Genomic DNA, 24,169 nt, shown 5'->3' on the forward strand with positions numbered 1-24,169 from the left:
AAGATGAGCAGTTTCATCCTTCACCTTTATGGGGAAGAGCAAATTTCTTTTCTTTCTTTCTTTTTTTTTTTTTTGAGGAAGATCAGCCCTGAGCTAACATCTGCTGCCAATCCTCCTCTTTTTGCTGAGGAATCCTGGCCCTGAGCTAACATCCATGCCCATCTTCCTCTACTTTATATGTGGGACATGTACCACAGCATGGCTTGCCAAGCGGTGCCGTGTCCGCCCCAGGATCGGAACCTGTGAACCCCGGGCCGCCGAAGCGGAACGTGCGCACTTAACCACTGTGCCACTGGGCCCACCCCCAGAGCAAATTTCTAAATGAGTAGCCCACTTCTCCCAAAGGGAAACAGCCCAGCACGTTGTTATGGCTGTTTTCTTATCTCCCTTGGAGCTTAGATATTGAGATGTGTTACACGTGCCTTTCAAGACCTCACATTTGGGGTATAAAAACTCAGTTTCAGCGTAGTTTAAACCCCACCTTCTGGGATTGCCATTGAGCAAAGTACAGTGAAGGATAAATCAGAGATGTTCCAAAATGTAAACAGGAACAACAACAGCTAACATCTGTTGGCCCCTCACTCTGTGCCAGCCTCTTTACATGCATTGCTTCGTTCAGTTTTCAAAACAACCCCGTGAGGTCGTTAGTATTATTATTTGTATCTTTACAGTCAAGGAAAATGAATGCAGGAAGCTTTAAGTAACTTCCCCAAGGTCATACAATTAGCATGTGATAGTAAGTCTTTTATTCTGTGTGTTTTGTTTAAAATCATCATCAAACTCTATTCTATGGAGCATCTACTACCAAGTTCTTTTAGCCAGGTAAGTTTAGAGTTATCCTTTTAAAGGGGTACTTTGATGATTAAAAAATACCAAATATGGGTCTCCTGTGGTTTCCTAATTTACTCTGGGAGGTTGTGTGCCTGCCTGTAAGATATTGGGTGGAATGATATTCATCAAATATGAATCGATATTTGATTAATATTGGGACAAATGTGAATTCAAATAGTAAAAAGGAAAACTTTAGCTCTCACATAGGAATATGAATTCCACATCCGCTTAACCTGGGCTCCTGGCTGTGCCTTGGTTTCCTCGACTAAGAATACGCAGAGTGGTACTGTCTCAGAGGTTGTTGTGAAGAAGGGGCGGAAAGGCTTACAGCGGTTGTTTTCGGCAGGAAGTGGGGTTCAGGGGTGTATTAGAATTGTGGGGGAGCTTTAAAAAACATCCATGCCTGCTGCCTCAATATTGTGGGTGCTTCCTGCCTATATAGAAAGAGAAGCATATAGACTTCTCTTTATGTTTGTAAGCTCCCAGAAGGTTCTGACATAGGTTTCCTCACCCTGCTGAGGAGCACCGATTTAAAGAATAAACCAGTGGTTCTGACAAAGGTTCAGACCTTTGGGTGGCCGCCAGCGCTGGACCGCTGCATGTGCCCACCAGCCGTTCTCTCTAGGTGAATACCTTAAAATAGAGTTACAATTGAAATTTTCTCACCCTGAAAAGGGTCGGGAGCCACCAGCACAAAGTATCTTAGTTCCAAGTCTTCAGGAGATATTTTTATGTGTTTTACATATTTTTATATCCCACATTGCATTCCAAAGCACAAGTAGAACTCATATTGATGTGTGACGTCTGCAGTTTTTCTTTTGACCGTTGTGAATTCAGTGTCTGTTCCACAAACATTTAATGAGTGGCTGTGATGTCACGGGCACTGAGCTAGGCTGGGTGTCTAGGGGAGGAATACGTGACTCCTCTCCTCTCCTGGTGCTCAGTGTGGTTGGATGTTTAGGTTACCCTATTGCTCCTGCCTTAATGTTCATTGAGAAAAAAGGACCTGTCGTAAGTGAACGGAGAGTTCACTAGATTTCATCTTCTGAGGTAAACATTTCTATGGCGTCCCAGTTGTCCACCTTCACTGGCACAGTGCTAATTCTGAGAGCCAAAGGAAACAGTGTTTCTGGAAATGCTAACGTACTGTGAGAAAGGATGGCTGGATACATGCCTCTCTCTCTCTCTTTCACACACACACACTCTCTTTCACACACTCACACACACACAAACTTTTATGACCAGTAGCTAAAGGTAGAAATCCAGAATCACAATAAACTACATGAGCGCTAAATAGTTCACTTTTAACTGCATGTGAACTAAAACGTAGGCGACAAAACACAGGACTCCAAATTTCCTCTGGTCTAATTTATCACACATTTCTCACACTGGGCCATATGTTTCCGCAAGTATTTATATCTGCCATAAGTGGATTCACGTCCGCCTGATTTGGTCAGCAAGGCTGACCAGGTTTTTCATATCTGTCACTTAAACATGACATTAGTTTGGGCAAACTCTTTTTTCATTTTGGGAAGTCAGTGATCTTAGAGTGATATAGATGAGTACTGATTTTTCATTTAAAAGGTGAGAGAATTTTTACTAAGCAACAACTCTACCAGATGCTTTGAGGCACTTTGCATACCTTGTTTCAGGTAATTCTCAAAATATTTCACACGTAAGGAAACCCATCGATAATGACTTGTCCGGGAGCACAGCCAGGATTCAAACCCATCTCTGTCTGGGCTTGGGTTTGTATCCTGGCTTTGGGCTCTTTTTACCCTGGACCCCCGCATAAATGTCACATAGCCGCAAAATGAAAGTTGTGGAACTCTTTTTACCACGTTGGCTTCAGCATGCATTGAAAAACTTTTTTTTCTGTAATTATTCTTTATCACTTGGAATCAAAATTAAGGCATAGTGATGAAATAGGGAGTTTTTATTTGACATACGTTGACAGATTGAAGATAGAAGCCTTAAAGTTGCTAACTGGAGGCCCTTAGAGCTAGAGGCAAAGATAGAACAGATCAATGTGGAATTAGCAATAAAATCCATTACCACGATTCTCATTCCAACTGTTGATTAGAAACCATGGGTTGGTACTTTTATTTTTAAGCCATGGAGCTGGAGCTGTGGTGTTATTACAGAATTTGTTGTTTGTGCTGTCGAGTCAATTCTGACTTCTGACAACCCTGTGTAGAGCAGAGCGGAACCCTGCCCAGACTTTTTGCGCCATCCTCACATCTTCCGGTGCTGTATCAGACAATGCTCCACTGCTATTCATAAGGGTTTTCATGACCAGTTTTTTCAGAAGTGGGTGGCCAGGTTCTTCTTCCTAGTCTGTCTTAGTCTGGAAGCTCTGGGGAAACCTGTCCACCCTGGGTGAGCCTGATGGTATTTGCAATACCAGTGGCATAGCTTTCAGCATCACAGCAACAAGCAGCCACCACAGTGTGACAAGTGACAGATGGTGGTGTGGTTCCCTGACTGGAAACAAACCTGGTGAGAGCACCGAATCTTAACCACTAGCCCACCAAGGCTGGCTGCGACAGAATCATCAACCACACAGCTACCTCGGAGGGCCTCTTCTCAGGATGTGTTCTTGTCTTCAGATATAATCACACCTGCATCAGTGTGATGAAGTTTCAGGCCACTAAGACCTCAGAAATATTGAATCATCCGTTCAATAATTGCAGCGCTTATTTCTTTGTCACAAATCCCACCCCCCATTTTGGCTTCTGGGTTTCCAGGCTCACATTGCATAAACTTCGTCAGCCTAGAAATATTAATTTTTGCTGCTTTCCAAATAGATAGATGGTCCTAAAACACGCAAAAAAATACCACCACTGCCAGAAAAACAAATAAAAAAACTAATTGCAACAGGCTCTGGTGGATCCAGGACCTTATTGCGCTGTTTGTAGATGACCCCTGCCCTCTGCTTCCTCACTGGCCCTTTCTGCTGCCCTCTGTGTCCTAGCATGTTTGTGATTTATCAGCATCTTCTACGACAGGAGTCAGCACACTATGGCCCACAGGCTGAGCCTGGCCCTCCACCTGTGTTTGTCCGACCTGCAAGCGAAGAATGGTTTTCACAGTTTTAAGTATAAAGTGTAAAATTGAAAAATAAAAAAAAAGCAATATCAGCCTTTGATGGAGAACAGCTGCTCAGTGTTTACTCTGGGCCCAGACAGCCCAGAATATTTACTCTTGGGCCCGTTATGGAAACGGTGTGCAGACCTCTGTTCTAGGAGATAATCAAGAGGTTGATGACACAGAACTTGCCATCTTGGCTGCTGCCTAGCCGTTCTGGTGAAGCCGTGTGGAGAGAGAGGATTGAACTAAGGGCTTGAAAATGACATTTAGGGGTTTTTCCTTCTTTGGAGTTTAATTATCTACGTCTCTCTCTCCTCTTTGGAAAATAATCTAATTTGGATGAGTCCCAGCTGTGTTCATGGATTAGCTCCCTGATATTCATATTAACTTATTCCAATATCTTCTGAGGAAAAACTTTTGCCTAATTAGTCATGTAAGTGTAATGGTCCCTGATGCAAAGATAGACCTCCTGAGGGCAGACTTGTTGGCCTGTTGTCTCCTTGTGCTACGTGGGTGACCAGGAAACTCAGCTGGTCAAGAGGATGGGCTTACAGCTGTGGAGCATCAGCTCTGTGCAAAGTAGGGTGCTATAGATGCAGGATACAGGGGACAGAACCTTGCCCTAAAAATGTATATGGGTCTAATGGGGGGGACATGGAAACAACTAATTAGCATTGGGCCAGAGACCATCACCTGGACCAGAGTGTATGAAAGTGACAAACCAAGAAGTTTTTATTGTGTAGCCTTAAAATTAGGCAACTGTGCTTCATAGGTTTATGAAGGTTTTTATTTAAAGAGTTCATTACAACTTTTTTCTTATTACAAGAGTAATATATGTTTAAAGTGGGAAAAAAATTGTTAAATCACGTAAAAGTAAAATGAGGAAAATTTAATAACACCGATAACCTTATGATCTAGAGATATAAACATTATTGGCTTGTTGGTATCTGTCCTTCCGGCCTTTTCTTGGTGTAGATAGGTACATATAAGATCATAATATACATACTCATATATAACTTGTAGTTTTCACTTGTTATTGCTTTGTGTCATTAACTCTTCTACAACATAATTTTTATGATACTGTGTTGGTACATACCTACAATAGAAAACTGGAATTTATTTAACCAATCTGTTTATTGTTGAATATTTACTTAATTCTACTTTTTAAAAAATGATTATAAATAATATATAATGCCAAGAGGTGCATCTTTATTTGTCAGTCTTTGTGCATATCCATAATTTCCTTAGGATAAATTTCCAGAAGTGAAATTTCTGAATCACGGGCCATACCCAATTTTAATACTTTTGATACATAGTGCCAAATTCCTATCCCCCAAAATTGACCAGTTTACTACTCCACTAGCAATCTTTTCATTCTCCAAACTAAAGATTGAATCTTTGATGGAATGAAATCCCAGGAAATTCACTGCATGAGCAATCACTGTATGTACAACATATAGATGTATAATGTATGTATAATTCAGTGATATCTTAAAAATCATCTTTAACACCTTACACCAAAGGGAAGGTGGTGTTTCCTGCAACTTAAGATTAGTTGTAGGTAATATTGAAGTCATAATTATGACATCAAATTTATTTTTTTTTAATTTTTTTAATTTAGAGACTAATTCTAATAGTGAACCTAGGGACAGATGAAATTGAGACCTGGATTTCAAAACCTGAGATGTATTTCGCTTGCCTTGGTTAATTTGAACCCAGGTTCCCACATCTAGGGATGACCTTGAATTTTTCCAATGAAGGTAGCTTGTCTATGTTAAGAATGTAAGCAAAATCTTGGGGCCGGCCCAGTGGCACAGTGGTTAAGTTTGCACGTTCTGCTTCAGCAGCCAGAGATTCCCAGGTTCGGATCCCTGGTGTGGACCTATGCACTGCTTGCTTATCAAGCCATGCTGTGGCAGGGGTCCCATATATAAAGTAGAGGAAGATGGGCACAGATGTTAGCTCAGGGCCAGTCTTCCTCAACAAAAAGAGGAGGATTGGCAGCAGATGTTAGCTCAGGGCTAATCTTCCTCAAAAAAAAAAAAAAGCAAAATCTTGCATCAGTAAAGGTGGATAAATAACCCTCCCGTATTTCCCTCTTGGGGAGGAGACTTGTTTGCTGGGCTATTCCAGGCACATCTGCCCTCATAGCACACTGTTCTCTCACACAGGATCTGCAAGCACAAGACCGAGCTCACCGCATCGGCCAGCAGAACGAGGTCCGGGTGCTGAGACTCTGCACCGTGAACAGCGTGGAGGAAAAGATCCTCGCAGCCGCAAAGTACAAGCTGAATGTGGATCAGAAAGTGATCCAGGCAGGCATGTTTGATCAAAAGTCTTCAAGCCACGAGCGGAGGGCATTCCTGCAGGCCATCTTGGAGCATGAGGAGGAAAATGAGGTATAGCAAGCCAAGTTTATGAAATCAAACAGTGACCTTTTGTCTCAGAAGGATTAAGAATCACCTCTTTGTTCTTTGAAGAATTTCCTGGGCTGGCATTAATTAAAATGAGTAAGTTAGCGGCTATCTTCCATCCCAAGTACAGAAAGCCTCTGAAAGCTTTCCAAATGAGTGTCTTAAAAGCAGTTGCTAGAGGGACCTGCAGGCTTGGCCAGGGGATGCTTCCCTCCTTTGTCCGGGGAAATGCGACCAGCAGCTTGGTCGTAGGTACTGTAAATGCTGCCTTCTGTAGGGCAAATGCAGAACTGCAGAGAGGCCACTAGCAGGGACAAAATCACCTAGATGCAAGACAAAGCTGCAGGGGTCCCTCCTTGGCTTTTCTCTCTGCCATCCTCCAGAGCCCTCTGTCTCTTTGCCTTGTGAGCAGGGCTCACAGCCCTTCAGTACATTTGTTGGACAAGACATCACAGCCATTGAGTTGTACTTGGAAAGACTGACCTTGACCTCTACTTCAAATTTTTCTGTAAGAGCTCACCAAAGGCGGAGAAAATTACTGGCTAAAACAAATCTCTCTTCACTTGCCAAGACTGTCCAAAGAATGCGGTGATTCTGTTTCCCTTAGAGGATCTTTGGGTAGTTGCTTGTATTTTTTTAGATTGCCAATCTTAGTAATTCTGTAGGAAATTTTCATCCCCAAATGGATTTGAAATAGATTTAAAGACATAATTCTTATGTAATCTAGAAAACTGTACAAAATACGAGAGCCAATGCTTAGCATTAAATTGGCCTGGGATAGACAAATTTGGCTTGGTGTGCCCAGATTTGTAAATTGAAGAGTGGGTTTACCTTACGCATTCATATGGAATACTGTTTTCATTGCATATATTAAATATAGTTTGATTTTGCCTTAAGTAGGATATGTTTGTGAAATCTTCTATAAATTATAAACCAAGTTCTTTTAAAAAAGTCTCATGTACTTTTTTTCTGAAATGAGTCTAAATGTGAAGTAGACCTTGATATTTAAAGGAATCCGGAAATGAACCTTTTTGCAAATTAAAGAGCACTTTTCTATTGTGCCTCCCCACTTGCTGATCTTATATATTTGACTAGTTACCTATTAGATTTCCCTAAAATGAAAAATACGAATACACGTACATTCCTACATTCCCATATATTTTTAAAACTTTGATCTCAAATAATTCACCACTTCTGATTCTTGAAATTGAATATGTGATACAGACTTGATTCTTGAAATTGAATATTTGATACAAATTTAGAATCAGATTGTCAGGTGATTTTGTTGTTGTTTACACACTTGGAAAGTTCAAAAGAAAATAATTGAGTGAGTGAGAGATACTGTCAAAGCAGGTGTGGGCAAAGCTGATACTCAGCCAGTAGTTTGCATTATATTTTTGCTTAATTTTTTTGTGTAGGCCTTGTGAAAATAGCATCTGGCCTGATTTAGATGGGATGCAGGGTAGCCTGGAGCTTTCCAGCCTCTCTGCTGGGAGATGTTGCTCTCGCGCAGCCCCACGGGCCGCCAGGTGGGGCCTGGAGTGGAGTCCCATGCCAGTTGCTTCTAGCTGCCTTGCTGGGGCTCCACACCCCATTCAGGCTTCAGTGTATCAAACGAATGTTACCATTTTCCAGGCGGCCTGTGTTCTGATGTGAAGAGGTTTGAGGACACTGATAGACTTCAGTCAAGAGCTCTGGTCCTAAACATCCAAGGCAGCATAGGCTACCATCTCCGCGGTTGACGGGCGATGAATTTCTAGAGCACAAAGAACCCAGGAAGATTTATTGCACACTTCCCAGCCATTTCCTTCTCTGTGAAGGTCAGGCCACTGTGGGCATGCTTCTTACCAGTTGACAAGAGAATCTTTTCATCTTGAGTGTGAGGAAAGCCCAGCCCCCCCGCTGGGTAGGCGCTGAGAGGATAACATGTGGTTCTAGGAAGAGGGTGGGCAAAGCAGGACATCTGTTCACCAGAGCATACGTGAACCACGTGCTGTGTACTGTGGCGTCTCAGCCCCACTGCCAGCTAGTGTGTGTCTTTGTCAGATGAAATGTAATATTTAGACAAATTTACTTTAATCAATCTAGAAATGAACTAGAATAGAAGGTTTTTCACAAGTCACTATTATATTGAATTGACAGAGTCATTTCATTTCAGCCGCTAGTACTACGCTCATACTCTGTCTAGAACAAGCTGCCTTGTTTTGAACGGTTGATTTAGGAAATTGGATATATGATTTCCGGGTTCTCCTGTCTCTTCCCTCTGGTGATACACTGAAATTCCCCATCTGATTTTTAACATATGATAAAAATCGTTTGGGAACGTAAGTCCAATAGTATACGCCCAGCTTTTAGAATCATTTTTTTTAAAATGTGAAAGTCATAGCATAACATTTCTTCAAAACTTGAGAACTGTTGGTTTCTGAGGAATTTGCAGAGAGATAATGTGCCTTGGTCTAACATAATATAAAATGAAAATATTAGCCCTTATGTAATTGTTTTCTCGACTTCATTTAAATTATTTTAATTAAGTATAGTTTTGTGGGGACTTTGTGATTGATACCTTTTGAGTTGTCACATCCACAGCTCTAACCATTAGTATAATAGTGACCACTGAAATACGTTGATTAGACATATCTTAAGGCTATATATTTGACATATATATATGATTTTTGTGGTCTTGCTCTGTGCCTAGTCACAAAGTTTCACATACTCATTTTTTTGGTAAGGCTTTGAAAATAAGGATTTCTATTTGGGATAAGTTTAATAGAATTAAAAGAATTAATGTTAGGCACTTTTTCATATGTATTTCCTTATTTAAATCTTACATCTCTGTGAAGTAAATGTCACACCCATTTTACAGATGAGGTCATTGAGGCGGGGAGATATTAAGTAATTTGTTTTAAAAGTAACAGAATCAAGGTACACACCCAAGAGAACCAGTATTTTTTAGAGGGCACATTTCCTCCCTAAACACATTTCGCTCTGGGAAGGTGATCTGAATAGCTTGCAAAATAATAATGGCAAGTACTATACCCGGTGACCCTCTCTTCTTGCTGGCTGGAGAAACGGGATCCCTGTGGTCTGGAGGACAGATCCACCTTCCTTGTGTGTACCTCACCCCGGTTGTCCGACCTCTCTCGTTCAGCCTATTAAATCATTCTGTTCTTAAACCCAGGAGGAAGACGAAGTACCGGACGACGAGACTCTGAACCAAATGATTGCTCGACGAGAAGAAGAATTTGATCTTTTTATGGTAATATTCCAGAAAATCACAGAAACAAATGCCTTACTCCTCTGCCCCTTTCTCTGTTAACACAAGATGTCTGGGGCCTGCATGCCCGGGCAGACTGTCATTTGTCAAGCTTTTGCCTTTCCTTCAGTCCAGAGGCTGCAAACTGGCTGGATTTAGCCTGCAGACATATTTTGTTTGGCCCACGCAGTGTATTTTAAAATTTCGAATTTGTTGCCAACATGAAAAGAATCCCGATTTCTGGCTTCTCCTGAAAAATGAGAGCGGGCAGTATCAGGCCCACATCTCTAGATGGAAACAGCTGGCCAGGGCTGAGTAGCAGCTGCACCCTCTGGACAGGCCCTGTGGTGTATGGCTTATCAGAGACCACCCCCCACCCCACTCCCAGCTCATTTCTGTTCCCAGGCCAGCATCATTCAGGAAACCTGTGCTAATCCTGTAGGCAGAGTTTACAACTATGCCCTAGCTGTCTCCTTACTGGATCGAAACAAATATGCTCCCTGTGGTGGGGGTGGACAGCAACTGAAACAGCAGTCGTGCCTCTTCTTATTGGTGAAGAGAGCCTGCTTAAGCTAATAGGAACCTTCCAGACCTGCATCAAAGTGTAGCCTTCATTTAAACATCGAAATTGGTTGGATTTTGCTGGTACAAAGTAGATAAAAAAGAACCCTGACCTTTGAGGATTTAACGTCCATGGTTTCAACCTTGACATTCCATGCTAACATAGTCACCTGTAATTTTGCTGAAACCTGAATTTGAGGTATGTTTGTGGCCTGCCACAAGGCCAGTATGTACAAGGAGCAAGCCCCTTGCTAGTGAGGGATGCTCTCAGAAGTAATATTTTACTGCATTCCTAAGGCATTTGCCATAGCTATTTTATTGACTTCTGTATCTGCAATGCTCAGAACAGTTTCTCGCATATAGTAGTTGCTTAATAAATATTATTGAGTGAATGGTGGCCTTTGCAAAATTGCAGGCCTTATGATGGTGTCAGTATGGATCAGGATGTAGAAGTTTGCGAGCTCCCATGGTACCTTCAGTCATTATGATCTTTATAAGATTTAGCCTCATTGTGGAGTGAGTGAAGAAATGTAGACAGTCACTTTGGCAGTTGAATGCTGCAGGACCCCCAAAGCAGAGGTCCCAAATTTGAATGTCCCCGGGTCTCAGACAAGTCATTTGCGTGAGTGCAGCAAGTGGACAGGGGTGGGTGGGTGGTGGTGACCTGAAGCTGCTTTGTCTAAGGAGGACAGAGCTGCAAGGTAGGAATGTGAGCCCCGTGGAGCCAGAAATTCCAAATTTTCAAGAGAAGCTGGAGACCTAAGTTTTTATATGAAATCTCTGGATTTTGAAATATTTGTGACTAAATTCAATTTTTTATTATTTTATAATACTGCAGGCCAAACAAAACATAACTGTGGGCCAACTATGACCCACAGGGTTTGCAATCTCCTCCCTTTTAGCCTAGACAATCTGAGAATGGAGCTCCAGCTGTGTGGAGGCTTATGTTATTTTTGTGAGTTTGTGATTTTTGTCTAGGGAACAGTGATTGTGTTCACACATAATGATTCAAGATAAAAGACATTTAGTTCTTTCCCAGGAAACCTTTAGGCTGCCATGGGAATACCTCCTAACCTAGGATGTGCACTCTTCCCCCAGCACCTCAAATGAACCGCCCTGCCCAAGTAAAGCCGTTTTGTAGAGAAATGGCAGAAAAGAGATTTTAACAGCATGGTCAACATAGGATGTCATAAAACCTCAATTCTAAACTCATACTGTCAGTCACCACTTAGTCTCTATTGAGGGAGATTAGAGATACACATAGGAAACAGACATCTTTCCTCTCCTTGAGGAGTTTATTAAAATGTAGATTACTGGAGAACACTGAACCTGGAGGCAGAGGCCCTTAGCTTCCCTGGCTCATCACTCACTGGCAGGAATTCAGCACTGCTCTCGCCTCACATCCTCTTGAGACCCTGGAAAGGATAAGCTGCCTGCCATTATAGAAATTATATAAGGCCCAGAGATGGAGATTTCTATCAGCCTCCCTGAAATGAGAGAAAAGGAGTAATTCTCCTTTCTTACTTTTTTTTTCCGAGGAAGATTAGCCTTGAGCTAACATCTGCCGCCAATCCTCCTCTTTTTGCTGAGGAAGATTGGCCCTGAGCTAACATCTGTGTCCATTTTCCTCTATTTTATATGTGGGACGCCTGCCACAGCATGCCTTAATAAGTGGTCCATGCCCAGGACCCGAACCGGTGTGCACGAACTTAACCACTGTGCCACAAGGGCAGCCCCTCCTTTCTTACTTTTGGGCTGGATATTTGTTAAAATTGAAAACCTCAGAGAAAAATTTGTATGTCTGGTCAAGGCACAGCCTTCTTTTAATTTGGCAATATTCTATCATGCAAAGAAAAGGCTTGGAATAGGCGAAGCTGGTTAGGGCACTTTGATTTTGTGACTGTTCTACTTGATTCTTAAAGGTTGACCTCTTGTTTTTGGATAATACAGATTTTTGTTTTGGTTTGATCAGGTTTGGGTTTTTAAGTCTAATGGGCTGGCCGCCTTTGGCCAATTCACTGTCCATTAGCACCTCCACCAGGGGGCAGGAAATCAAATTTGAATCCTTCCAAGCTACTGAGATTAAAGATTAAAACGTTTAGTGAGAAACAAGAATGGAATGTGAGCTACAATAAGTCTTTGGATATCAAATATTTAAACTCTTTCTTATTATAAAAAAAGTTAATTCTCTCTATAAAGTTAATACAAACTTATTTGGTTTTATATCAGACACTGTAGTTAACCCATTAAGTATGTAGTCTCTTTAAAATAAAACTTTGTTTTAAACCTTTTCCTTGCTTTCTCCTTCTAAAAATGTGACTTCAGAAACAGTTGTCTCTCACACTGATTACCTATGAATTTTCTAAAAAGATCTTTGACAGCTCAAGATACGCATCTGAAATATTTTGCTAACATACAAGCCTTAAGCTTGCAGATGCTATGCTCCCTACAAAGGCAAGAAGTACTTTTAAAACTAATTATATTTATTAGTGTAAGGTTTATTATTGGGTCTCAAGGCAAACATATTTATGTAGTAACTAATTAATAAATTAGACTTTTCTTGCTTGAACATCAACTTCAGATTTTATACTGGTATTCTGCAGGTAGGGAATGTCTGGGAAGAGATGCAACTGTCAGAACTTTAAGCTTATCTTATTAAAAGTTGCATCTACCCTTCCTAAAAGAAAAAAATGCAAGTGCAATTTATTTGCTTTTATGTCAGTAAAGATTTATTTTCTCAATGGTAGACAAATGCATGGTCGCAGTCATTTTACAGGTCTTGGTATAGGTAACAGTCATAGTATAACCAAATATTGAAGTGGCAACATTTTGTCATCTCAGCGTAGCACATTAACAGAAATGTCTTTTATCTTCTAATTATTAGGAAGTTGCCTTGAGAAGCTCCTCTTCAGATTGCCTGTCAACAAGGCAGTGTCTGTGTGCTAATTACAAAGGTTAAGTGGATCCCTTTTCAGATGCCAGAGCATCAGAAGGCGAGATTCAGAACAGCGGCTCCGGTTAACTATGGCACCTGACAGAGCATGCTGGCCATATTTATCTGCCAATGGGGCTCCACCATGCGCCAAGCCCGTCCCATCTTGGGAATATAATAATTTCCAAAAATGTTTAAGCATAGTTTAAGGGACTTGGAGTTTTAATTTTTAAATAGGTTCTAGAGGTCAATTTGATTTGAATAGAATTGTCATTGTTACCAGTTTTAGCTCTTAAGAAAAAATTGCATACATTGAATCCCTGTTTCAGTACAGTAGAATGGAAGGAAGAAAGAGGGAAAGGTAAATAAGGTAATGGGTAATCGTCTATTTGATTGTAGAAATGGCACATCTAGCTAGTGTTATATATATAACTGATGTATATAGCAATTCAGTGGAGGTTTTATTTTTTTTTTAGCTATCAGATTGTTTAGTTATAAGTTCAAGCCAAAAATGTGGCTCTTAGTTTAATTACAAGTGAAGTAGATTTTAAGAAAGAAAGGAGGAGGTGGGGAAATAGGCATTTTGAAGGCTATGAGACGATAGAAAAGGGAACCATTCCACTTAGAACTCCATCAGCTGAGATGAGATGACGCTGAGGTCTGTCTCTCTGTGGAATAACACTTTCATAAGAGCTAAACTTTTTAAAAGCTAAAGCATGGAGGGGCGTCCCTCTCACAGAGCCTTTGGTGCACTGAAAATTCAATACATTCCCGGCCAACTGAATAATCAAACCCTTTACCTGCCCACCTGTCTGTGTCTGACCACGGGTAGCTCTTCGGTGCTGACACTTGGGCCGTGGATTTTTTCCCCCTGGTTGTTTAATTAAAAACACGAGCCCTATTGAGTCAAAGGAAATTTTCTTAGTGAATTTTCTCTTTCATATGCTTGAAGACTCTATATGCCAGGGAAGCAAGGAATAGTATCGCCATGGCCCATATTTTTAAAACACATCCCCAATTTCCATTTTCTCACCATTACCCAGCGGGTAGTTTTGCACCCACATAGACTGAGAAAAGAAACTTTTAAAGAGTATTTTTTTTAATGCACAAATAAATTGCCACGGTGCGTGCAGAGGAAGGGAAGGGATCTTCCCTTGCGGACTCCTTGCCGGGACGCGGTGCTTTAGGGTTGGGCTAGAACGTGTCAGGATAGACAGGCTCCACGGGAGAGGCTGAAGGGACCCTGTCGCCATAGGAGGCGCCTTGGGAACATCTGATGTGCTGTAAAGTCTGTACTGGACAGATTCCCCTGCCCCTTGGTGAAACTTGTGTTAATCTCTCCAGCGTATGGACATGGACCGGCGGAGGGAGGATGCGCGCAACCCGAAGCGGAAGCCTCGTTTAATGGAGGAAGATGAGCTGCCCTCCTGGATTATTAAAGATGACGCCGAAGTAGAACGGCTGACGTGTGAAGAGGAGGAGGAGAAAATATTTGGTAGGGGGTCTCGCCAGCGCCGGGATGTGGACTACAGCGATGCCCTCACAGAGAAGCAGTGGCTGAGGGTAGGTGTGGCTTTCTTAACCGTCCTTGCTATGTGGAGTGTTCTTGTTGGCTTGGAGAAATCACGGGTCAAGAGCTGGCATTCTTTGACGGGGACAAGCTGCCAATAAAAGGAGAGGGGCCTCTTGAACGTGGATACGATTATTGCTGTTGCAGTGGAGTCATTCTACGTTTCAGTGAAGGAAGTCCTTTGTCGTATAAGGAAGAACTTTTTGCTAGAGCAGAGCTGGCCATTGCAAGCACAGGATTATTAGAGCTATGAGACCCACTAATGTTTTATGACCAATTGCCTGGTCATGCCTCACTCTCTTGGAGTTAGAATCAAAATGTGGAAGGGGACCTTAGAGATCTTTTTGATTGTTCCCCCTTATTTCATGATCTTTAATCAGTTGTACTTTTCCAAGGCCTGCAGAGAGAGTTCAGGGACAGTGGCATTTTCTAACTGCGTTGTTATTTCCTAGACCCAAAGAACATTAGAGCTGGAAGGTGTCTTGGTACTCTCTTGGTTTTGCAGACAAAGCAGCTGTGGCCCAGAGAGGTTAAGTGACTAGGCAGGATCACACAGCTGCCTAGAAATAAGAATCAGTGAGTGCTGATGCATTGGTGAGCCCAGTTTTGGCTTGATCTGATTTGTCCATTGCAGACACAGACTGGGACCTGGGATGCAGGTCGCTGATGCGTGGAAAGATTATTCTACGATTTGAGGTTTTCTCCCACCTTTGGAAAATGTTGATTTCTCATTTTGACTGGGGAATGAAATCTCAGAATGTTCCCGGGGAGCAGAGAAATATCAAAACACGCCCAGGAGCCACACGTGGGAATGGCGAAGCCAGCATGAATCTTCCATTGGCAGGTTGAGCCTGACTTTCCGTTACTGGGAGCAGACTTAGTACCTAGATAGTCTGGGATGTGCGTTCCGGGCAGGGCCAGGAAATGCGCACTGGAAATAGTAAGCGCAGTTGGGTGAAAACCAAATAAAATAGAAGCTGTTGTTTTCTAAAGGGAATGCAGTTCCCAAGCTTTGTGACCCACGGATTTTAGGACTCAGGTTGTGGGTAGGTAGGTGGGCGGAAATACTCTTAAAAAAAATAACGTTACTATCCCCACTTGAGGTTGGACATCGAAAGCAGACAGGTGTTGGCAGCAGTTGAGATGTGATTTACTTAGGATGCTGTATGATAAGAGAGACAAGACCTGAATTTCAAAAAGATTAAAGTCTGTTGTATTCTGAGAAGAAAGAGACTAAGAAAGCATTGCTCATATTTACGGCTGAACACTGACCTATGGAATGTAACTTTTGTGTGATTCTTTTCCGGTCACATCCAAAGATTCCGGTGGCCTCAGGATACAGTTTTGTGGATTTCTTTTGTTTCACTATTGTGAGGTTGTGGCTGTGTAATTAAGATTCATTCTAGAATGTGAAGAGTTTCGTGTTTGTTTAATCATCATTTCTGAGCTCAGGAAAATTCTATTCCTTTCTCTTTTATTTAAGCAATAAATTAAGTATGTGGAATATTATTACAAGAAATGAGACAACAATCTAGGCCAACATTTTAAAGTCAGTCTTTATATATGTATAATCTCCAGCTATTACAAGCAAAATAACCTTGTTTATTGGGCAAGAATATAGCTGAACTTATCAATTTTTTAATAATCAGTGGGAAATACTCTTAAGAAAAATAACGTTATGATTCTTAGGAAGTTTTCAAGTTTAGAATACAGTGGTACCCCCATATTCGCGGTTTTACTTTCCGTGGTTTCACTTTCCCGCAGTCAACCAAGGTCCGAAAATATTAAATGGAAAGTTCCAGGCATAAACAATTCATAAGTTTTAAATTGTACACCATTCTGAGTAGCATGATGAAATCTCGTGCTTTCCCGCTCCATCCAGCCCAGGATGTGACACATCCCTTTGTCTGGCGTCTCTACACTGTATATGCTACCTACCCATTAGTCACTTGGTAGCCGTCTCAGTTATCTTGGTGTCGCAGTACTTGTGTACAGCTAACCCTTGTTTTACTTAATAATAGACCCAAAGCACAAAAGTAGTGATGCTGGCAATTCAGATATGCCAGAGAGAAGCTGTCAGGTGCTTCCTTTAAGTGAAACAGTGAAAGTTCTTTACTTAATAAGGAAAGAATAAAGATCGTATGCTGAGGTTGCTAAGATAAAATCTGCTATCCATGAAATTGTGAGGAAGGGGGGCTGGCCCCGTGGCTGAGTGGTTAAGTTCACACGCTCCACTTCGGCGCCCCAGGGTTTCACCGGTTCTGATCCTGGGTGAGGACATGGCACTGCTCATCAAGCCATGCTGAGGTGGCGTCCCACATAGCACAACCAGAAGGACCTACAACTAGAATATACAACTATGTACTCGGGGGCTTTGGGGAAAAGAAGAAGAAAAAGAAAAAAAAAGGAGATTGGCAACAGATGTTAGCTCAGGTGCCAATCTTTTAAAAAAACAAAACATTGTGAAGAAGGAAAAAGAAATCTGCTAGTTTTGCTGTTACACCTCAAATATGTACATAGAGGAAAAAAACTTGGTATCTATAGGGTTTGGTACTGTCCCCACTTTTAGGCATCCACTGGGGGTCTTGGGACGTATCTCCTGTGGATAAGGAGACAGTACTGTACCTCATTTATTCTTTTTTTATTCAGTTTATATCAGTAATGAGTAGCACAGTGCCTCGCATACGGTAGAGACTCAATAAATGTTTGTGAAAATGAAATTATAACCTTATAAGAGAAAAGCAGAAAGTTACTCATTTACCAGTAATGTTAGCAAAGCATTTTTCTTTTTAGTGTATCCAGTAGACTTCCTTTTATCTATAACATGTGCATCTAAAAATGGAAAACTAGTTTGTTTTACAAAACTACCCTGTGAAATTGATGTTTATAATTTTCACCCTAAGGTGTCTGGCAAGATACCAAGTCACCCAAGAAGGACAAAACCATTCTCAGTACAGCTTTATTGTAATATATCTTTTTGTAATTTAAAAACTGTTTGTCCATATTTGGTATGAGCCGGTAACTTACTGTTAACCAGGACGTGACGTTAATGCAGAATGCCCCGTGGCCTAAGCATTCAGAATAGATGCTTACTGTCATCTGTTTTCTTGTTCACCAGCAGCAGTCCTGTTTAATATCAGCCTGTTAAGCGTTTTTGATAATAAAATTATATTCAAGGAGTTGTCATGGGCCTGGATATGCAGAGATGTTCTCCACCGGCTTATGATCGAACACGTTGTGCAAACCCAGCCAACACAGCCTTGAAAGGGAATTTGGCAAGGACCGTTGGTTAAGAAATGCTGTAACAAGGCTAAAATAATTCTTCTTTTTCCTGGCAATGTTGTACAAAGCCTGCTTGGCAGAGGCATCGAAGATACATAGAATCCCAGAGTTGGAAGGCAGCTGAATGGAGCAGCTACCAATCTCGTGCTTAAATCACATTCTCCACGGTGCCCATGCCAAGACGCTGGCCGTCCCTCAAGGAAGCACTCTGCCTTCTTGTCTGCGTAGCCCCTCCAGCGTGCAGTCAGCCCCAATTGTTAGTTCTTCCTCCCTTTGGACAGACTCCTCTTTCCCTGGAGCTCCTCCTCACTGGCCTTGATTCTGTTCCCTGGGGGGAACAAAACGATGTTTTTTCTGTCGTTAGCATCACATCCCACTGGATAAAATGTTTGAGGTCTCACGTCCAGTCTGGAATGAACTTCCCTCCCCTCCTCTCCTCTTTCTTTTGGACTTTCCTCATCCTTCAAGGCCCAACTCAATTGCCATCCCTTCAGTGATGCCTTCACAGATAAATACTAATTGTATTTCCTCCTGGGCTCTCACATTTCTTTGCCTGTTCTTCTGTCACAGCTCAAATCCAGTTTTCTAGTATTCTTGGTAGTTGCCGACCTGCCTGCTTTCCTGACTGGTTGATAAACCAGATCTTGTTAGTACTTAGAACTTCTGTCTGTAAACAGTAAATGCCCACTGATGGCCAAATTGGAATAGCACTGGCTTGATGTATAACAGGGTAATGTTCATGACTGTAACAGATGAACATAAGCATGCCCTATTCATGGGCCTATCCAAAAAAATGAGTAAAATTTTATTTTTCACGTAAAAGTGCAAGGTGGGTGTTTCATGGTGGTGGAGGGGCTGTTCTCCATGTGGCCATTCAGGGATCCAGGTTGGCAGAGCCCTTGCCAGCTTAGTCAGCTCCATCCCGATGAGCTGGAAGTGGGGAAAACAGCATGGAGTGGTGGGTGTGGAGTTCTGATGGGCAAGGTCTGAATGGTTACATATCACTTCTGCTCACATTCCATTGGCTAGAACTCAGACGTGGCCACACTAGCTAGAAGGGAGACTGGGAAATGTGGTCTGGCTGTGAGCCCAGGAAAATAAGATTTTGGTGACTAGCTAGCAGTCTCTGCCTCAGAACTCTTAGGTTAAATTTAAGTGATATGGCTACTTTGAAAATTTTCTTATGGTTTCATCACAAACAGATTTTATTTTATAATCATAGTATGCTAAAAATTCCCTCAGTGTCCTTTAGACAATCTGTTTAGTTGGAAGATTTTTAACCTTTTTCTTTATTCGTAATGTTTTAAATGAAGCGGATCACAATTTCAAGCACAGCTAAGTTTTTTTTAAAAAAAAGACTTTTTAGGGGCTGGCCCCGTGGCCGAGTGGTTAAGTTCGCGCGCTCCGCTGCAGGCGGCCCAGTGTTTCGTTGGTTCGAATCCTGGGCGCGGACATGGCACTGCTCATCAGACCACGCTGAGGCAGCGTCCCACATGCCACAACTAGAAGAACCCACAACGAAGAATACACAACTATGTACCGGGGGGTCTTTGGGGAGAAAAAGGAAAAAATAAAATCTTTAAAAAAAAAAAAAAAAGACTTTTTAGGGGCTGGCCCGGTGGTGCGGTGGTTAAGTTTGCACCTTCCGTTTTGGCAGCCCAGGGTTCACCGGTTGGGATCCCAGGTGCAGACGTGGCACCGCTTGGCAGGCCATGCTATGGCAGGCGTCCCACATATAAAGTAGAGGAAGATGGGCATGGATGTTAGCTTAGGGCCAGTCTTCCTCAGCAAAAAGAGAAGGATTGGCAGCAGTTAGCTCAGGGCTAATCTTCCTCAAAAATATAAATAAATAAAAATTAAATTACGGGCTGGCTCCGTGGCCGAGTGGTTAAGTTCGCACACTCTGCTGCAGCAGCCCAGGGTTCAGTTCCTGGGCGTGGACATGGCACCGCTCGTCAGGCCACATTGAGGCGGCGTCCCACATCCCACAACTAGAAGGACCTGCAACTAAGATATACAACTATGTACCAGGGGGGTTTGGGAAATAAAGCAGGGGAAAAAAAAAAAGAAGAAGATTGGCAACAGTTGTTAGCCCAGGTGCCAATCTTAAAAAAAAAAAAAAAATTAAATTAAATTAAATTTAAAAAAGACTTTTTAACTTGTTTTGAAATCTCTGTTTCTATTGAAGAAACAAATTTCTTTGGTGTCAGCCAGTCTCAAGTTAGCATCATCTTTTTGGGATAGTTAGTTCAACATTCATGTACCCTATGGGCTGTTTCTCTTTTCTCCTGTGGCTTCCTGTCCCCTTTTGCTCCCAAGATGGCATCTGGATAAAGGTGGAAGCTGGTGATTCATCATGGCATTTGGGGGCTGGCACCCTGGTTCTCCCACTATCCTGTGGGTCTCTGCTGGGCTCAGTGCAGGGCCCCTGGTCTGTCCTGTCTCTGAGGTCTTGGCCACAGACTCCAGTCAGCAGCTTTCTGGACCCCGGGCCTCTCTGGTCTCGTAGTGCTCTCAGCTCTTTTGTGCCCTGTTTGGGAGTCTGCAAATCCTTGGCTACTTTATTCACCATGTGCTAGAACATTCAGGATAGCCTAGCCCCTTTTTCTCAACAATTGCTAAGTCACCACCAGGGTGTTGTCAAGCCTGAAGCTTCTGGAATCTGATGGTTGGGCAGATCAGGGACCTCTTTAGAACAAGCAATACAAAAATGTCTTCCTTTTGCAAATTCTGTGAAAGTATCTGACCACGTGAACACATGGTGAGGGACCCTGCCTTGGAAGGAGCTCATGGATTGACTGTCCTGGAGCTGTGCTTCATTAGCTTCACAGTAAACCTACCTCTGGGCATTTTTAGTGCCTCGTTCCTCTTGCTTCCTGCACCCAACCCCCCAAACATACCAGGTTCAGACCCTGGAAGGTGAGTATTCCATTTCAACCCCAACTGGGTGTACTGCAATTCAATTCTGGCACTTAACTACCCAGAGTCAGCACAGAACCCACAAGTTAAAGCTCTCAGTCCCCAACAAGACTGCTGTTACTGCAGATGTCAGGACCCCCACACTTTGGGGGTCCCCAGGCCACCTACAGTCTTGATTGACTGGCTATAAATTCAAGGGTTCTCATGACCCCCTCAGATGTAATAATTTGTTATAGTGACTCATGGATCTCAGGAAAGCGCTACTTGTGATTAGAGTTTTGTTAGGAAGGATACAAATCAGGAGGACCAGGCAAATGAATAGAGGCATAGGCCGAGGTCTGGGAGGAGACACAGAGTTTCCTTGCCCTCTCCTCATGGAATCAAGGTGCATCACTCTCCTGGTGCCACATCATTATATTCACCAACCAAGGAGCTCCACTGAGCTTCAGTGTCCAGAGTTTTTGGAGGGTCTCATTATGTAGACATGATTGATTAAATCATTGGCCATGTGATTGAACTCCATCTCCACCCCTCCATCCCTCTCTGGACGTCTAGCTGGCTCAGCCTCCCAACCTTCTAATTACGTCTTGGTCTTTCTGGTGACCAGCCCCATCCTGAAGCTATCTAAGGGGCCCAGCATGAGTCACTTCATTAGCATAACAAATATACTCCCATCCCTCAGGAGATTCCAAGGGTTTTAGAAACACCATGCCAGGAACGCAGGACAAAGACCAGACAAATTCTTCATTGTACAACAGGTAGCAATATCCTCAGGCCCGACCTCTTACCTCTCTTCCGCTTTACCCCTTTTCTTTCCAAGGAAGAAGCTCTCTCCCCTGCCTTCCTGTCATAGAGCAACTTCCCACATACACCTGCCCTGCTGTAGTGCTCTGCACTGTGTCTTCTTGTGCAGTTCTGAGGATCCCTGTGCACCAGGCTTAGCTCGGGATTGCAAAGAGCCTTTGGAATTGAGGAGACTCTTCTCTATCAGCAAAACCTGATTTGGACTGCTGTCTGATGATCGACTCACAAATCCCATTTTAGAAGTCAATGAAGTCATTGGTCTTTTTGTCTTTACGTACCAATTTTATCCTCATCCCCCTCAAGGCAGTGGATCACTCTCCTGAACAGGGAGTGGCCCCTCAAGAGAGGGTGAAAGAGAGTATTAATGAAGTTTTAAAAATATTATATCCATTACTGTTTTATAGCTTTCCCAGGGTGTACCCAGGGAGATAACAGTGCTATATTATGTATTATATGTATATGTGTGTATTTGCACACACACAATAATTGGCTCATGTTGCTAATTTCTTGGAAAAATAGCTTTGTTTCTTTATGTGTGAGAACAGGCACTCCATCGACTTAAATTGGCACAACTGTGTGATGAGCCCAGTGGGCCAGGTTTTTTTGTTTTAACTTCAGCCATGTGTTGAACGTCACTGGCTGCGATGTTTTTAGTATTGTAATCATTATTGAGGCACGGGCTCCATAAAATTGGGGTGACTGGGAAGTCAAAATGTGGGCTGAGGGAGAATTCTGGAATGCTTCATTTTTCTGTGCTTCCTGTTCTTTGGTCCTTCTGCCAACTTCAGAATCCTTCCCTTCCTTAAAACATTTCGTGACATCTCAGAATTTATTTAATTGCTGAGTGAGTGATTTGTGCCCTACAGCACTTGAAGATAATTGGAATGCAGTCTAAATTATGTGCTCTGTATAATATTTAATTGCCAGCCTGATGGAGGGAACAAACTTCGGAGAGTCTGCTTTAGTTTCACCCAGGAGCTGATGTCTCGAAACTGTCATTTGGAAAGGTCCTTATTTGCGGGCGTCTCTCTGTGTGGTCCTTAGGTATGAGGGTTTGGATGCTTCTTTTGGTGCATTGGTCAAGCTCCTGGGGATGCAGGAAGGCGCCTCTGTGTTTTTGCAATGCCCTGTGCATCAGGCCCAAACCATGGTATGTAAATGATGGTGATAAGGCCCACTTCCTCAGATCTTTAAACCTGGCCATAGATACAGCTAGTTTGAGAAGCCATGGGGCTTCAAGAGGGACCGCAAGGAAAGACAGCATGTGTCACCCTCTATCTCCTTGTCTAATCTGTCACCAGATAAGCATTTAATCTTCTCAAGATTTGTGTGGTCCCCATAGTAATGTCTACTGACCACGAAAAGGATTTTTGGGGTTTCCACTTCCCAAAGCTCAAAGTGGAGAAAACAAAGTAACAAAAGACTCTCAAACTATATAGCACTAGGAGTAATCTGTAAAGTAAAATGTGACTCCTCTCAAAGGAATTTACCTGTGTGTCTTCAAAAGCTACGTAACACCAAGGTGCCCATAAAGGATAAGACCCCTTCACTGGCTTTCTGTCCCCACCAGCCCACGCTCAACTCTACACAGGAAAAGGGCAGAGAAATTCATGGAGGGTGAGTCACAGGGAACTGGAAAAAGTGCCAAGAAAGTTTAAAGAAATTAGAATTTCATACAAAATATTTGAAATTCCGTTGACATACGCAGTGAGAAATAAAATATTTCCTCACCTATACGAAGAGGATTTTTCTCTCTCTAGAAATCTTGGAAACAGGATAATGTCTCCCCTGTTTGGGCTGGATTAAGTATGATCCAGCCTGAAGTCAGAGACAGAGGCTGGAATCTCCTAGCTGAAATCACAGCTGAGAACGTCAGGGATTCTGCGAGATGTACTTTTCTCCCCAAATATCTTATTTTATACTGGCAAGATTTTGGGGTATCCTTTATCTAAAGCACAATGTGCATTATAGCCTTAATATTTTGTTGCTTCTCTTTTGTCACTTTAAACAATCTTTCTTTGCTTTTGTTATAAGATATAAAAATTGATTTTTTTTTTTTTTTTATTTTCTCAAATGGCATTTTTAGCCTTTAAAGTTGGGTCATCAGATTTACTGGGGCAAAAATTTCTAGCAAGCTGCATTTCCATCTTTATACACAAGGGAGAGCTAAGGCCCTAGAAAATAGATTTGGTTTTTGCCAAATTCCAGGTTGTTCAGTACTTTAAGAAGGAAATACTGAACTAGTGCATGGTGGTAAGAACTGTGAATTGTTTGTGGAAATATTTGATAGCAAAAGAATTTTGATAACTTGTCACAATTTTTATTTTATGCTGGAATCCGTTGGCTAGATTGCTTTAACAGCGACTGGACCTTAATATGTTCCCTTGGTCAAAATGTAGTAGGGTGAGTTCAGTGGGAGAAGCAGTCCTCAGAGCGCCCACTAAAATAAACACTAAAGGTTGAGAAGCCAGAGAGACTGGTTTCGATTGATTTGTAAAACTGCGATGCCTGGG

General features: G+C 42.3%; 1 protein-coding gene across 6 annotated transcripts in view; it reads left to right on the forward strand.

Annotated features, from left to right (window-relative positions):
- Positions 1–24,169, forward strand: part of SMARCA2 (SWI/SNF related BAF chromatin remodeling complex subunit ATPase 2) — a 166,781-nt gene that overhangs the window by 90,067 nt on the left and 52,545 nt on the right. For all 6 annotated transcript variants that reach the window (XM_044756940.2, XM_070495812.1, XM_070495813.1 and 3 more), the window contains exons 25-27: positions 6,093–6,320; positions 9,514–9,591; positions 14,426–14,644. In XM_044756940.2, the coding sequence (XP_044612875.2) occupies positions 6,093–6,320; positions 9,514–9,591; positions 14,426–14,644 (525 nt within the window). The remainder of the gene's footprint in view (positions 1–6,092; positions 6,321–9,513; positions 9,592–14,425; positions 14,645–24,169) is intronic.

The sequence above is a fragment of the Equus asinus genome, chromosome 23 (genome assembly GCF_041296235.1).
Source record: "Equus asinus isolate D_3611 breed Donkey chromosome 23, EquAss-T2T_v2, whole genome shotgun sequence".
NCBI lineage: Eukaryota > Metazoa > Chordata > Mammalia > Perissodactyla > Equidae > Equus > Equus asinus.